General features: G+C 52.1%; 1 protein-coding gene across 1 annotated transcript in view; it reads right to left on the bottom strand.

Annotated features, from left to right (window-relative positions):
• Positions 1 to 16,052, bottom strand: part of LMF1 (lipase maturation factor 1) — a 122,879-nt gene that overhangs the window by 101,220 nt on the left and 5,607 nt on the right. The window contains exon 2 of the mRNA XM_025369753.1: positions 6,307 to 6,616. Coding sequence (XP_025225538.1) covers positions 6,307 to 6,616 — 310 coding nt within the window. The remainder of the gene's footprint in view (positions 1 to 6,306; positions 6,617 to 16,052) is intronic.

The raw sequence follows: 16,052 nt of genomic DNA, 5'->3' as shown, positions 1-16,052 counted from the left end.
CCCCCCCCGGCTTTTTTTTTTTTTTTTTTTTTGAGACGGAGTCTCACTCTGTTGCCCAGGTTGGAGTGCAGTGGCACGATCTGAGCTCACTACAACCTCTGCCTCCTGGGTTCAAGTGATTCTCCCTGCCTCAGCCTCCCGAGTAGCTGGGATTACAGGCATGAGCCACTACGCCCAGGTAATTTTTGTATTTTTAGTAGAGATGAGGTTTCACCATGTTGGCCAGGCTGGTCTTGAACTCCTGATGACCTCAGGTGATCCACCCACCTTGGCCTCCCAAAGTGCTGGGATTATGGGAGTGAGCCACCGTGCCTGGCCTGATTCTAAATCTCTGTCTTTTAAATGGAAGATTTAGTCACTTACATTTAATGTAATCATTGATACGGCTGATTGGTTAGTTTTTTGTTTTCAGAGTCTCATCTGGTTTTTCATCCGCTCCTCTGTTCCTGCCTTCTTACTATAAGCAAATGTGTCTAATACTCCATTTCAGTCACTCCACGGGCTCCTCAGCTCCATATCTTCGCACTACTTTGAGTGACTGCCCGAGGGCTAACAATAGGCATTCTCGCCTGCTCACAACGGACCTGGGGTTAATATTTTCCACTTCATGTAGAATTTACAGAGCCAGTGACGTTACAGATTCAGGAAGGATCCCCTCCCTCCTTTGCACTAACGTCGTGTATATTACAGTTTTTGCCTCAGTTGTGTCTATAATAAATTAAGAAAAAAAGAAATAGAGAACTTTTCATATTTACCTACCTTTACCATTTCCAGTGGATTTTACTCCTTTCTGTAGATGAGTTTCTGCCTAGCAATAATTCCTTCAGCCCGAAGATATTCCTTTAACATTTCTTACAGTGTGCCTGCTGGCAAAGCTTTCTCTCAGTTTTCAGTTATCTGAAAATGTCTTTATTTTGCTTTCGTTTTTGAAGGATATTGTCACTGGACAGAACTCTGGGTTGACAATCGTTTTTCTTCAGAACTGTAAAGGTGCCAGTCCACCGTGCTCTGACCTCCAGTGGTTATAAGAAACCAGACGTATTTGAATCTTTATTCTCTGAGTGTAACGTCTTTTTTTTTCTGGATGCTATCAAGAGGTTGTCTTTGGTGTTCGGTAGTTTGACTACAATATGCCCAGACAGGGTTTTCTCTTACTTCTACTGCTTACGGTATGCTGAACTTCTTGGATTTATACATTTACATAGTTCAGCTATTATTTCTTTAAATACTAGTTATGCCCCATTCTCTGTGTCCTCTCTCTGTGGGGCTCCAATCACATGTATGTTAGACCACCTGGTGTTATCCCACGTCACTGATGCTCTGCTCATTTCAATCTTTTTTTGTGTTTTTTCTTTAGCTTGGATAATTTCTAAAGATTTCTCTTAAAATTCATTGAGGCTTTCATCTACCATCTCCAACCTGTTATTAAGCCCATGCAACAGATTTTTCAGTACAGATACTGTACTTTTCAGTTCTAAAATGTCCAATTGGCTCTTCTTCAAAGATTCAGAGACTCCGCTAAATTTCCCATGTGTTCGTTCATTAAGACCGCTACTAGGCTGGGTGTGGTAGCTCATGCCTGTAATCCCAGCACTTTGGGAGGCCGAGGCGGGTGGATCACCTGAGGTCAGGAGTTTGAGACCAGCATGGCCAACAATGGCGAAACCCCGTTTCTACTAAAAATACAAAAATTAGCTGGGTGTGGTGGCGCACACCTGTAATCCCAGCTGCTTGGGAGGCTGAGGCAGGAAAATCGCTTGAACCCAGCAGGTGGAGGTTGCAGTGAGCCGAGATCTCACCACTGCACTCCAGCCTGGGGGACAGAGTGAGACTCTGTCTCAAAAGAAAAGAAAAAGAAAAAAGAAAAAAAGAGGACTACTTCCCTTGAGCCCTTGTGTGTACCCATAATGGCGGCCTCAAACCCTCTTTTCTCTTTCCTCGGCTATCACAGTCAGTTTCTCACGACCTTTTTAGTTTCCTGTATAGGGATCCTATTTCCTGTTTCTTTCCCTGTGTAGTAGTTTCTGATTCTAGCTATTATGAAAGACCATAACATCATTGAGAGGCTACTTCTGTCTGCTTCCTTTGGAGAGTGAATGAATGAGTCTGTCTGGTGAGCAGCTGAGCTACTGGAAGACGAACTTGGTCTTTCCAAAAGCTCCATTAGGGTCAGTCTAGAACAGACCTTTTCTAGGGCGAGAGGAACACTCTTCCTAAGATGTGGCCTTTCTGGGGGCATGGGCTGAGTGCCTAGGGTCTTACGCAAGTCGCCTCCGGACTGGCTGATGGGGAGGCTTATCTCCCAGCACTGTGGGACCCTCAGACTCACCACTAAGGTCACCACTCCCTACCTGCCGCTTTCCACCAACCCTCAAAGACTCTCACTCTCCATGTTCATAGCTTAGAACAAACCCAAAAACTTAGGGGAATCCGTGTAGGTTTCTGTGGTGATGTCTCTGTTAGCTCCTTTACTCTGGTGCCTTGCCGCACAAATGTAAGCCACCCTCAACTCTGATCCCTGCCTCCTGAGCTCGGAGACGCCTTGTGTTCTGCTGGGTGCCCTAGCTGAGGTGTACAAGGCGCTCAGGCAGAAGGCTGGGGCTACCAAGGCCACGCTGTATGTATCTCCTTTCCAGGGACAGCAGTCCGGGGCACCTGTGCCACCTGGTATTTCACTTGCTGACGGTTTCATAGTGGGGAGGCTGGTCCTGCACCTGCCACTCCGCCATGGACAGGCATGGAAGCCATGAAGACAAATCTCTTATTTTAAAGTATTGTTTCAATGTGAGACATCCTCTCCCTCAAACTGCCCCTGCCAGTGTGCCCCACTATCCCAGTCCACAGGACCACAGCCACCCCGCGTGGGCAAAGGCCAGATGTCAGTTGTGTTCCCCACGTCCGCCCCTGGCCTCCTTGCTGCCTGCTGAAGTCTTGCCCTGTCTACGGCCCCAGCGCCCTGAATGCCCCATCTCTTCTCAAGCGTCATCCCTGCCCCTTTAGTGGGCCCTGATGATTATGGGATGTACTCCTTGGAGTCAAAGAAATACATATCTCTTGTTAGGTTAAAAAAAAATTAGGGGGTTGGGCACCATGGCTCACGCCTGTAATCCCAGCACTTTGGGAGGCCGAGCCAAGTGGATCACTGGAGGTCAGGAGTTCGAGACCAGCCTGACCAACATGGTGAAGCCCCGTCTCTACTAAAAGTACAAAAATTGGCCAGGTGTGGTGCAGGTGCCTATAAGTCCAGCTACTTGGGAGGCTGAGGTGGGAGAGTCACTCAATCCAGGAAATGGAGGCTGCAGTGACCTGAGTTCACACAACTGCACTCAAGCTTGGGCGACAAGAGCAAGACTCAGTCTCAAAAAAAAAAAAAAACCAAAAAAAACCCCAGAAAATATTTGGCTGGGCACGGTGGCTCATGCCTGTAATCCTAGCACTTTGGGAGGCTGAGTCAGGAGTATTAAACTTTGAGCCCAGGAGTTCAAGACCAGCCTGGGCAACATAGTGAGACATCCATCTCTACAAAAAATAAAAATATTAGCCAGGTGTGGTGCTGGGCGCCTGCAGTCCCAGCTGTTTGGGAAGCTGCGCAGGGAGCATTGCTTGAGCCCGGGACGTTGAGGCTGCTGTGTGCTGAGACTGCCAGCAGACACACACAGGCTCCCACATGAGAGACACTCACCCACCTGCCGGGCTCTAGAGAATAATCCCCGTCTAGCCAGGAAGGTAACTGTTGTTTCAGAGGTCAGCTCACAGGCAGGAACCGAGCGCTACGCAGGAGTCAGATACTGCAGACAAAGACACCCAGGATCTGGCTTTTCCCACGCCATTGGAAGCAGGACACGACCATGACCCGGCTGACAGAGGAGACGCCTAGGGTGTGCTCTCTCAGTGCCTGGCCTTGTGTGGCAACCGCCACCCCTCCCACTACGGGGTCCCTGAACCTTGTGAAATGAAGAGGACGTCACTTTTACCATCAAATATGTCTACGCCTTGTCAGATCGCTTCCCATGTGCTAACACAGAGACACTGGCTGCAGCCCAGCCAGGGAGGGCCCCACCCACCCAGTCGGGGCGACGCAGGGGCAGGTGGTGGAAAAGGTATTGCAGGTACTTGTGGAACCTCCTTACATCGAAGTCCTGGAGTCCAAACATGTGTTAATCATCAGTGAGAAATGGAGCACTGAGGGCGGTGTCCCTGGGCGCTGGCGGCCTCCCAGCGTCCCCTCCAGCCCTGGCGCTGCTCTCAGCACTCTTTGAAATGGAGCCGCCATCCCTCCTGCCCAGGAAGGAAGCTCCAAGGGCAGCTCCCTCCACAGGAAGGAGGACCCCTGAGGTGTCCCCACGTTGGTCCAAGTTCCTGGAGAGATTCTTTCCTTCCTTCTGGGGTTGAGACGGTGGGGAAGGGATGGCGGTGCTGCCGTACTGAAGGGCAGCAAAGCAGCCCGCAGGGCCACTGCCAAAGCCAAGTGCAGACGACAGAGCCAGAGCCAGCGTTTTGGAAAAGCTGAAGCGACTTCAGACACTGCAGCAGACGCTGTGCTCAGGGCTCCCGCGTCCTGCAAGGCTGAGTGGCTTTATGTAACACGAAGGCCAGCTCTGAGCAGAGTCAGAGTCCCTCTCTAAAGTCACTTAGAGTTTTATGCAACAGTTATTAAGCTGTGGCGCTCTGTCATAAATGTTGCCAAACCCCCAGATGTTTAAATTTCTAGACCAAGAAGACAGACCCCCAAAGTACCAAAACAAAAATGTGCAAGTCCACGCTGCCACAAGCCACGCTCAGGCGAACGATAAACAGGGAGCAGAGAGAAGCCTCCTGCGCAGGCGGGCTCGCGACTCCTGCAGCCCCCCAGAGGCGGGTGGAACCCCACTCCTCCAGTGAAGCCTGCACGGTGACGTCCTCACCACGAGCGCGGGGGTGAAGGGGAAAAAGCCGCTTCACTGTCCAGACGCCCTACAAGTACAACCCCACCAGGCCACCCTCGCAGAGACGGCTCAGGCCAATGACATGTGTAGGGGACATGCGTCACAGGGCCTGAGGCTTCAGGGGCAAACCACAAACAGCCATATGCATTGCACGTGCCCCAGCCCTGCGCACTCCCGTGACAGCGCCTGACCCCAGCACACAACTTCAGCCTGTGCTGACAGCTCATGGGCCCTCGGCAAAGTCAGGCCTGTGTGCTGTGGAGGGGCCCCGAGGCGGAGCCACGTCGTGGATGCCCAAGGCGTCCCCAGGCCTCCTGCCCTGCCCTGGTGACACTGTCTGACCTGCTTGTTGAATGAGGTGACACACTCAAGTGTAGCTGAGACCTGAGGAAACACCAGCAACTGGACCTGGCAGCGGTGCCCATGCCAGCACAGCCACACAGTGGGGACCCTCCCTACAGGTGCCCCGATGCCAGCTGCAGCCCTCCCTGCATGAGCCTGCAGGGCCTGGGCTGTGCTGCCAAGCCCAGATCACAGCGACCCGAGCCTCCGACCGGGGAACACCAGAGCCACAGGAGCTGGGCTGGAGCCACAGCATTCAGGCTCCCGGAAGCACAGCCGACCCCAGACACTCCAACCTCAGCTCAGCCGTGCTGACCAGGATGGAAAACACAGGCCCCAATGCCCAAGGCTGAGCCCTGCCTGCGCCAACTCACCATCGCAGCCTTCCATCCTGGGACAGGGTCCTGGTTCCGACCACTCAGCCCTGAGCCGGCCACCTCCTGTCTCCCGCCCACAAAAGACACAAGAGCCGTCCTCAGTCTCCATGCAAAGCCCGGCTGTCCCATCGAGAGTGGAACCAAGCTGGGTACGCAAGAGCCAGCGCACTCCCTGCTTCCTACATGTCCACACAGACACCCACCCCAAACCAGCCTATAACACACCCACACAGACACGGACCCCAAACCAGCCTCCGACACGTCCACACAGACACGGACCCCAAACCAGCCTCCGACACGTCCACACAGACACGGACCCCAAACCAGCCTCCTATATGTCCACACAGACACGGACCCCAAACCAGCCTCCTATATGCTTTTGCCTCCCTTTCTCTGTGCCTCTGGCTCCAGCAGGATGGCAATGCAGTCCTTTAAGTAAAGACGTGCTACTGCAAAGAGGTGGGGTTTTAACCCTGAGGATGGGTGGCGGCTGTGGCTGGTGGACTGGCTGCTCTGAGGTAGCCTCAGTAAAATGATGATACCCTCCTGAATGAATTTAAGATGAATGCTCGTCCAGTCTTTCCAAGTGCCAGGAGACCTGCGGCGCGTGTGCTAAGTGACAGCAAGCCCTGCGGTCCCACTGCCGTGTTCCTCCTACTCACCAGACATGGCCCACATTGACCAGGGACATGTAGAGGCCCCACAGGGCAGCCATGAGAAGCATGTTGGCGCAGCCCGTGATCAGGACGAAGGACGAGATGCCCAGTCCGAGAAGAGCGAGCGAGTCCAGGGTGGAGTTCGTGTCTGACCAGTCCGTCAGCCAGAGGATGGTGGGCATGTAGCTGAAGACTTCCCAGCTCGTCTTGTCCTGGAAGTACTGCCGGAAATTCTTCAGGAGCACTCGGCAGGGCAGCAGCCCCCTGTCACCGATCAGCTGCTTGTTCTGATGGAAAGCCACCAGGAATGCCACGACTGGAAGGACAGGAAGACAAAACAAGCGTGACTAGGAACAAACCACATGTGGACACCGTGGGTATGGCTCAGACTTGCCGGGTGAGGCGGGGAGGGAAGGGGAGGCAGAGTCTGGCCAACAGCTTGGGGTCCAAACCCCAGACTCAGGAGTTTGAGTACTTTCTCAAAATCTTGGGGGAAATATGGGAAAACCCAACCTGCATCAGACGCAGGGTGTGTATACACGCACACACACGGAAGCAAGCAGCGTGTGTACATGCACACACATGGATACAAGCAGTGTATGTATACACGCATATACAGACTCAATCAGTGTGCAAACAGTGTGTGTATACATGCACCCACACGGACGCAAGCAGCGTGCATATACACGCATACACACGGACTCAAGCAGTGTGCAAGTAGGGTGTGCATACACGCACACACGGATGCAAACTAGACATGTGTATATAAAAGGCGTGCCTGGCTGCACACAGACAGTCGGCTGACCATCCAGACTGCACTCTGCGTTCCCCATTATGAAACACACCCTGATGACCCCGGCTCTGGACAATGGCGTCACTCCCAGCACACGATGCGGGGCTGGCTCTGGACAATGGCGTCACTCCCAGCACACGCTGCAGGGCTGGCTCTGGACAATGGCGTCACTCCCAGCACACGCTGCAGGGCTTGACACTTACAGCCCACAGGTGGGCGACACTTACCCTCCACACAAACCCCACAACGGCACTCTCACATCCACAGGTCTCCGAGTCCATGTCTCATGGTGCCCACCCCACACCGGCTCTCTCACATCCTCTGGACATCAGCGTTTGTAGAACACTGAATGTTTACCCAGAGATGACGACAGGCGAGAGAACTACACTCCCATGTGTAAACGCGAAGAATGAAAAAGTAGGTTAAAAGTAAAAAAGATACACCATGCAATGTGAATCAAAAGAAAGCTGGATCTAGTTCACTATGGCTGAAAAAAATTAAAAATAAAAATAAAAAAATAAACAAAAGAAAGCCGAAGTGGCTCTACTAACATCATAAAAAGTAGATTTAAGAGCTGGGTACGGTGGCTCGCGCCCCTAATCCCAGCACTTTGGAAGGCCAAGGCAGGCGGATCACCTGAGGTCAGGAGTTTGAGACCAGCCTGGGCAACATGGCAAAACCCTGCCTCTACTAAAAACACAAAAATTAGCTGGGCGTGGTCTTGCATGCCTGTAATCCCAGCTACTCGGGAGGCTGAGGCAGGAGAATGGCTTGAACCTGAGAGGCGGAGGTTGCTGTGAGCCAAGATCACACCACTGCACTCCAGCCTGGGCGACAAGAGCAAAACTCCATCTGGAAAAAAAAAAAAAAAAAAAAAAAAGTAGATTTAAAGGCTGGGTACAGTGGCTTATGCCTGTAATTCCAGCACTTTGGGAGGCCAAGGCAGGTGGATCACCTGAAGTCAGGAGTTTAAGACCAGCCTGGCCAACATGGCAAAACCCTGTCTCTACTAAAAATACAAAAACTAGTTGGGTGTGGTGGTGCACCCCAGTAGTCCCACCTACTTGGGAGGCTGAGGCAGGAGAATCACTTGAACCCAGAAGGCTGCAGCGAGCCGAGATGGCGCCATTGCACTCCAGCTTGGGCAACAGAGACTGTCTCAAAAGGAAAAAAGTCGATTTATGAACAAGGAATGGCACAGGGATGAAAGAAGATATTGCACAATGATAAAAATACCACAAGAGCAACCCCAGAAGTACATGCGGCTTCCCACTGCGTGTCGGGAGCTGGCTTGGGGTCTGCGTCCCACTGCGTGTCGGTAGCTGGCTTGGGGGTCCGCGTCTGTGACTGTGCGTGCTGGTTTGGAGTGCTGTCTGTGTAGACAGGGAGGAAGCTAGTGCACGTACTTTTCCCCATGCGTTTATAAATCTAAAAAAGTATAAATGGAATCTGCACATGGAAAACTACAAAACACTGATATAAAAAATGAAACAAGATCTAACTACACGAAGAGACAGACCATGTCAAAATCATTAAGGTGTCAATTTGATCCATAAATTCAGCACAATCTGAACCAAAACACCCAGTCAGTGCTTCTGCCGAGGCTGACAAGCTGATTCTAGAATGTATATGGGAGGGCAAAGGGACTAAAATAGCCAGAATCATTTGGAAAAGAACAGAGGTGGAGGACTCACGTTACCCAGTTTCAAGACTTACTAAGAAGCTAATCAAGACCACATGAAGCCGGGCGCGGTGGCTCAAGCCTGTAATCCCAGCACTTTGGGAGGCCGAGACGGGTGGATCACGAGGTCAGGAGAACGAGACCATCCTGGCTAACATGGTGAAACCCCGTCTCTACTAAAAAAATACAAAAAAACCTAGCCGGGAGTGGTGGCGGGCGCCTGTAGTCCCAGCTACTCGGAAGGCTGAGGCAGGAGAATGGCATAAACCCAGGAGGCGGAGCTTGCAGTGAGCTGAGATCCGGCCACTGCACTCCAGCCTGGGCGACAGAGCCAGACTCCATCTCAAAAAAAGAAAAGAAAAAAAAAAAAAAAAGACCACATGAAGACAGCACAGCACTGATTAAAGAAGAGCCACAGAACTCAGGGGAATGAAGACAGGGCCCAGACATAGCCCCGCTGTCCCAACCCAACACACAGAGTGAACAATGCTGACAAAGGTTCAAAGGTCACTCCACAGACAATGAGCAGCTTTGGGCCGGGCACAGTGGCTCACACCTGCCATCCCAGCACTTCAGGAAACCGAGGCCTTCGGCCGGGCGTGGTGGCTCACACCTGCCATCCCAGCACTTTGAGAGGCCGAGGCAGGAGGATCGCTTGAGCCCAGGAGTTCCAGAGCAGCCTGGGCAACAAGGTGAGACCCAGTCTCTACAAAGTAAATAAAAAAACAAAGACTAGTCCTTTTTTTTTTTTTTTTTTTTTTTTTTTGAGACGGAGTCTCGCTCTGTCGCCCAGGCTGGAGTGTAGTGGCCGGATCTCAGCTCACTGCAAGCTCCGCCTCCCGGGTTTACGCCATTCTCCTGCCTCAGCCTCCCAAGTAGCTGGGACTACAGGCGCCCGCCACCTTGCCCGGCTGGTTTTTTTTGTATTTTTTAGTAGAGATGGGGTTTCACCGTGTTAGCCAGGATGGTCTCGTTCTCCTGACCTCGTGATCCACCCGTCTCGGCCTCCCAAAGTGCTGGGATTACAGGCTTGAGCCACCGCGCCCGGCCCAAAGACTAGTCCTTTAACAATGATGTTGGAACAAATGGATGTCCACATGCAAAAAGATGGACCTGAACACACTTCACACCCTACACAAAAATTAACCAAAAAGGATCATAGGCCTAAAAGTAAAACATAAAAGCATAAGACTTGTAGACGGAAATATATAAGAAAATCTATGTGACTTGGGTTTGGCAACAAGTTCTTAGATACAACACCAAAAGCATAATCTATGAAATTAAAAACTGTAAATTGAACTTTATCAAAATGAAAAACTTTTTTATTTTTATTTATTTTTATTTTTTATTTTTTTGAGACAGAGTCTGGCTCTGTCGCCTAAGCTGGAGTGCAGTGGCGCGATCTCGGCTCACTGCAAGCTCCACCCCCCGGGTTTATGCCGTTCTCCTGCCTCAGCCTCCCGAGTAGCTGGGATTACAGGCACCCGCTACCAGTGATTTTTTTTTGTATTTTTAGTAGAGACGCGGTTTCACCGTGTTAACCAGGATGGTCTCGATCTCCTGACCTTGTGATCCGCCCACCTCGGCCTCCCAAAGTGCTAGGATTACAGGCGTGAGCCACCGCGCCCAGCCAAAATGAAAAACTTTTGATCTGCAAAAGCTACTTTTGTGTGTATATATATATACTTTTTTAGTAGAGACGGGGTTTCACCTTGTTAGCCAGTATGGTCTCGATCTCCTGACCTCAAGATCTGCCCGTCTCGGCCTCCCAAAGTGCTGGGATTACAGGCTTGAGCCACCGCGCCCGGTCAAAAGCTACTTTTAACAGAATGAAAACACAAGCCACAGATTAGAAGAAAATACTGGCAAATCACACATCTGATAAAGGATTTGTATCCAGAATATTTAAAGAACTTTTAAAATTCGATAATTAGAAAACAAACCACTTAACGTTAAAGGTGTGAAGAAAAACACCAGGCCACAAGATCTGAACAGACACAGGAAAGGTGCACGGTTGGCAAATAACACGTAAAAAGATGCTCAACATCATTCATCATTGGGGAAATGCCAATGAAAACCACAACGTGCTGTCACCACACACGCGTCACTGTGGCCAAAGTGTTTGAAAATGGACAGTGCCCAGGCCGGGTGCGGGGGCTCACGTCTGTAATCCCAGCACTTTGGGAGGCCGAGGCGGGCCGATCACCTGAGGTCAGGAGTTCAAGACCAGCCTGGCCAACATGGTGAAACTCCATCTCTACTAAAAATATAAAAACTAGCCTGGTGTATTGGTGGGCGCCTGTAATCCCAGCTACTCGGGAGGCTGAGGCAGGAGAATTGCTTGAACCCAGGAGGCGGAGGTTGCAGTGAGCCGACACAGTGCCACTGCACTCCAGCCTCGTCGACAGAGTAAGACTCTATCTCAAAAAAAAAAGAAAAGAAAAGGAAAGAGAATGGACAGTGCCTAATGCTGTGGAAGGTTCGGGACAGCAGGAGTGCCCTCGCTGTGCTGGGGATGCTGTGGCATGCTGCTGTGGACGGCAGACGGTGGCGTCTGACCCAGGTAATGAAGGGTTACCTTACAACCCAGCTACTGCGCCTCTCAGGCCTTCAACCTGAAAACGTGCTCACACAGAAGCCTCGTGCAGATGCTCGTAGCAGCTCTGTTCATAGTCACTAAAAACTAGAAACAAGGCCGACGTCTTTCACGGTGGAAGTGGATAAATAACCAGAGGTGCATTTGTGCAACAGAAAAATAATCAGAGGTAAGAATGCAGGAGCTGTTGGTTCAGGCAACAACACGGATGAATCTTAAGTGCATTGTGCTAAGAAAGAGAATCTAGACCCAACAGGCTACGTACTGCATGATTCCATTCATATGGAATGGAGAAGGCAAAATCAGAGGGGTGGGAGACGGACCCGGACGTGCCAGGGGCTGGCGCGGGGGACGTGGTCACTCCCATGCACGGGGACTTAGGGGCTGGAGCTGCGGTGATGGAGCAAAGCCCACAGCACTGAGCATGACACCAGATGAACTTTAATGCGCACAAACTACTGGGGGAAGACCCAACCAGGAGGTCAGCGGATGCAGACGGAATGCAGGCTCCACACACACGAATGTAAATCAGAACCACACTGGCCAGAGGGCAGGAGCTGCCTAAGCAACTCCGGAAAATGTTCTGAGTGGAGACCGCAAGGCCAGAAGGAGCCATACACAAACACTGCGCTCCAGGGCTTTTCCCCCTGGCCTGGGAGGACAATCCTCACACGTGCACCAGGGCTGAGCAGACGCTAGACGAGTTGGGGGAGCCACGTTCTCAAGAGCAGAGAGGGAGGATTCACATGGGCCAGGAGGGAAGACTGGAACACACCGTGTGTCAGGACAGACGGCTGAAATACACCGTGTGCCAGGTGAGAGCCAGAGTCATTGGTATGGACCAGGTTCACCTTCTTATACTTACGGATGGATGGGTGGATACAACAGAGAAGCAACCACATGTGTGAAATGAGACAGTGACATACAGAGCCTAGCTCTGCCCAGCAAGAGGGCCAGCAGCCATGAGACCCCGGGAGCAACGGCCCTCCCAGTACCCAGATCAGAGTTTCTGTGCTCCCCGAAAGAGAACCAGGGCTCCTTGGAGAAACAGCTCATTCTAGGGCTGGGGCAGAGACACAGAAGCTGGGCCTGAAGCATCCCTGCGGGGAAGGACAGGAAAGTCACCAGTGGTCAAAGCTGGAGAAGGTGAGCAGCAAACTCACAGTGACAGCACCGGAATACAACCCGGACACAGACTCACGGTGACAATACTGGATCACAACTTCGACACAGACTCACAGTGACAGCACCGGAATACAACCCAGACACAGACTCACGGTGACAACACCGCATCACAACCCGGACACAGACTCATCGTGACAATACTGGATCACAACCCACCACATCACAACCCAGACACAGACTCACGGTGACAGCACTGGAATACAACCCGGACACAGACTCACGGTGACAATAGTGGATCACAACCCACCACATCACAACCCGGACACAGACTCACGGTGACATCACCGCATCACAACCCGGACGCAGACTCACGGTGACAACACCAGATTACAACCCGGACGCAGACTCACGGTGACAACACCGGATTACAACCCAGACACACACTGACGGTGAAAACACTAGATAACAGCCCAGAGGGAAAATAAATGGGCGTAGGTCCATAGTGACAAAATCAGTGACCACAAACAAGTAAGTAACAAGATCTTCCTCACAGAGGAATTCCACATAATGTCTGCGGACACTCCCTCCGGGAGGCGGGGGCAGTGAGTGGCTTCCAGAGGACAGAGAGGGCGGGAAAGCAGGGACCCGACAGAGGGGACTCCTGGTGGACACACCTCGGCCAGGTGATCAGAAAGCCGTGCGGACGTCAGGACCCTGATACGGTGGGACGGAAAGGGCCCCACACCTCTGTGGGCGTCTTCCCAAAACCCACACCCAGTCTAATCGCGAGAAAACACCAGGCGGACCCACCGTGAGGGACGCTCTACAGACACCATGACAGGCCGGCTGGACACTGCCAAGGTCGGACAACACAGGAAAGGCTGGGAGACTGTCACAGACAGGAAGGGAGGGAGGAGATGCCAGGACAACACTTTCTGGGAAAAGGCATGGGTGGAAAAGCCACAGAGGCTGCAGTTTTAGCTAATAGTTTTATTTTTAATAAAAAAAGTTTTAAAAGTAAAGGTTTCTTGAAGACTCTGCACCACTCAGTGCCCAGCATGAAGTGCTGTGAGCAGCCTCCCTCCAGGGCAGCGGGAGCAGGGCCACAGGCAGAGCACCACAGGGTCCTGGGCAACAAAAGGGCCAGCGCTGGTGACCTCTAAAGGGGCTGGGGATGGCAGGTGGGTGGGGGGCAGCTCCAAGTGAGGAGGAAGAGAGTGGACACAGGCGGACACGGGGCAGGACACGGGATGGACACAGGGTAAACACAGGGCAGACATGGGGCAGGACACAGACTGGACACAGACGGGCCGGACACAGGGTGGACACGAGGTGGGACACAGAGTGGACATGGGGCGTGACACAGGGTGGGAAACAGGGCTGCAGCAGAAGACTCCCCACACCCCTCCTGCCTCCACCTCCGGGTGGAAGGGACCTGAGTTGCGAGCGCTGACCTCCTAGCAACATCGAGGACACCTTGCAGCAGGCCCTCAGCCCCAGCAGCCACATGCGCAGAGACCCTCAGCCCCAGCGGCCACATGCGCAGGGACCCTCAGCCCCAGCGGCCACATGTGCAGGGACCCTCAGCCCCAGCGGCCACATGTGCAGGGACCGCACCAGCAGCTTCCACAGGAGCTCAGGTCAGTGTGTGTGCATGTGGGTATGACATGCCTGTGTGTACATGTGTGCACAGGGGTGTGTGCATGTGTCTGTGCACGTGTGCACATGTATACATGTATGTGCGCATGTTCAGGGATGTGCGTATATCCTGGCACGTCTGCAGGTGGGAGAGACACAGGTGGGGACTGTTCAGCCACTGCACACTCCAGGGCCCAATCGGTGCTAGGAGGGCCCTTTCCCACAGGGACCCAATCGGCACTGGCTGAAGGATGGATGTGCTCTGCCCCTCACCACAGCGCAAACTCCAGGGCCACAGAGGAAAACAAGATGTGGCCTCACCAAAGCAATAGCCTAAATCAGTAATTCTAAGGCAAGAAGCATAGGGTACTTCCTGCTTATCAGGAAAAAGGATGACAGACTGAACTGAAATTTCAGGGGAAAAAAAACTATTTCAACCTCTACTCACATTATAAAAATAGCTACATAAAAAGAAGCAGCAAAAATTTTGAAACATCACAGGCTCTTAAAGCAAAACTAACCAACCAGTCAAGCTTCGGAAGGCCCCGTCACTGCCCCACACAGGAGGCAACAGTCAGCCATGCGACCACCTGCCTCTCACAGGGACCCTGAGCCTGACCTGGGAGCTGCAACCACGTCGCCCAAGCAGCCAACGGCAGGCATGGCCAGCAAATACTTTGCTTCAGAATCAGAAAGAAATTGCCACGTGTGGCAGCCTGAGCCTGTAGCCCCAGCTACTCAGGAGGCTGAGGCAGGAGAATCGCTTGAAACCGGAAGGAGGAGGTTGTAGTGAGAGGAGATCGCGCCACTGCATTCCAGCCTGGGCAAAAAAGTGAAACTCTGTCTCAAAAAAAAAAGGAATCAGAAAAAAAAAAAATCAGCTTTCTCTTTTCTCCTTTTGGATAAATTGTTGTAAAATTAAAACAGTCATCCCAGAAATGCAGAAATGCCATTCTCGATGGTTCTTACTGGCCATGGTTACATTCTGGGCCTTGGCACGGTGACCTCAAGTATTTTGTCTTTAAAGGTATGTGCTGCAGAGCTCTGAGGTAGGGCAGTGCTGTTTGCTTTTTAAACAAAGAAGTATTTTTACAGAAGACCTTGTAAAACCAAGTGGTGCATTTCATTAGAATTCAAGTGGCCTGGAGAAAAGAAAAAGAACTCATTTCCCATGAGCTCTCAGAGCCACTGAAAGCTCAGAACAAAACATATTGAGCTGAGTTTCAAGTATTCTTTTTGGTTTAATTTTCTCCTCAAATTTTCTGAAGAACAGCTGAGAGTTTAGCAAATACGGGTGCAAATGATTCTGCCTGCCATGTCAACTCTGCCTCGGGTGTCATCTGAAGAGGACGACGAGCTACAAGGGCTGCGGCGAGACTCAGAGACACGCTACTGATAGCACCGCGGCCCCACCTCGCTGGAGCAGCTGCGGGGAGAAGCGATAAAACTGCCCCGTGTGGAAAAGAAAGAAGGGCGGTGAGCGGGCGCACAGCATAGACGCCACAGTGCGGCACGCATGCCTCCACGCCTAAAGGACAAAACTGGCGCGGAGATCCCCTAGAGGTTGGATTTTCAACACAAATCTCACCCGAGGACTCCAACGTGACAATGTGGAACTGGAAAGACGAGCAAGAAAAACCCGTCCGTTCCCGCCAGCGTTGGGCGTTCCTTCTGCAGCCCAGGCTGTCCACGTTACTCGGGATCATAGTCAAGCGGTGGGTTCTGTGTGGTGCTTGGCTCCTAGGGCCTTGGGGAACCCATGTTCTTCTCCATTCAGCTTCATGGAGAGACTGTTCCGGGTTCCAGCCCATGCGAGGAAGCTAGACAGAAGAGTGGCCCCACCCGCCCTGTTTGGAACCTAGCTGGGGCGTGCGGTGTTTGAAGCACGTGGGCAGATTGGGGTGAGGCCAGAAGAGCCT

This window comes from Theropithecus gelada, chromosome 20 (assembly GCF_003255815.1).
Source record: "Theropithecus gelada isolate Dixy chromosome 20, Tgel_1.0, whole genome shotgun sequence".
Lineage (NCBI taxonomy): Eukaryota > Metazoa > Chordata > Mammalia > Primates > Cercopithecidae > Theropithecus > Theropithecus gelada.
This window is presented reverse-complemented; position numbering and strand designations above follow the sequence as displayed.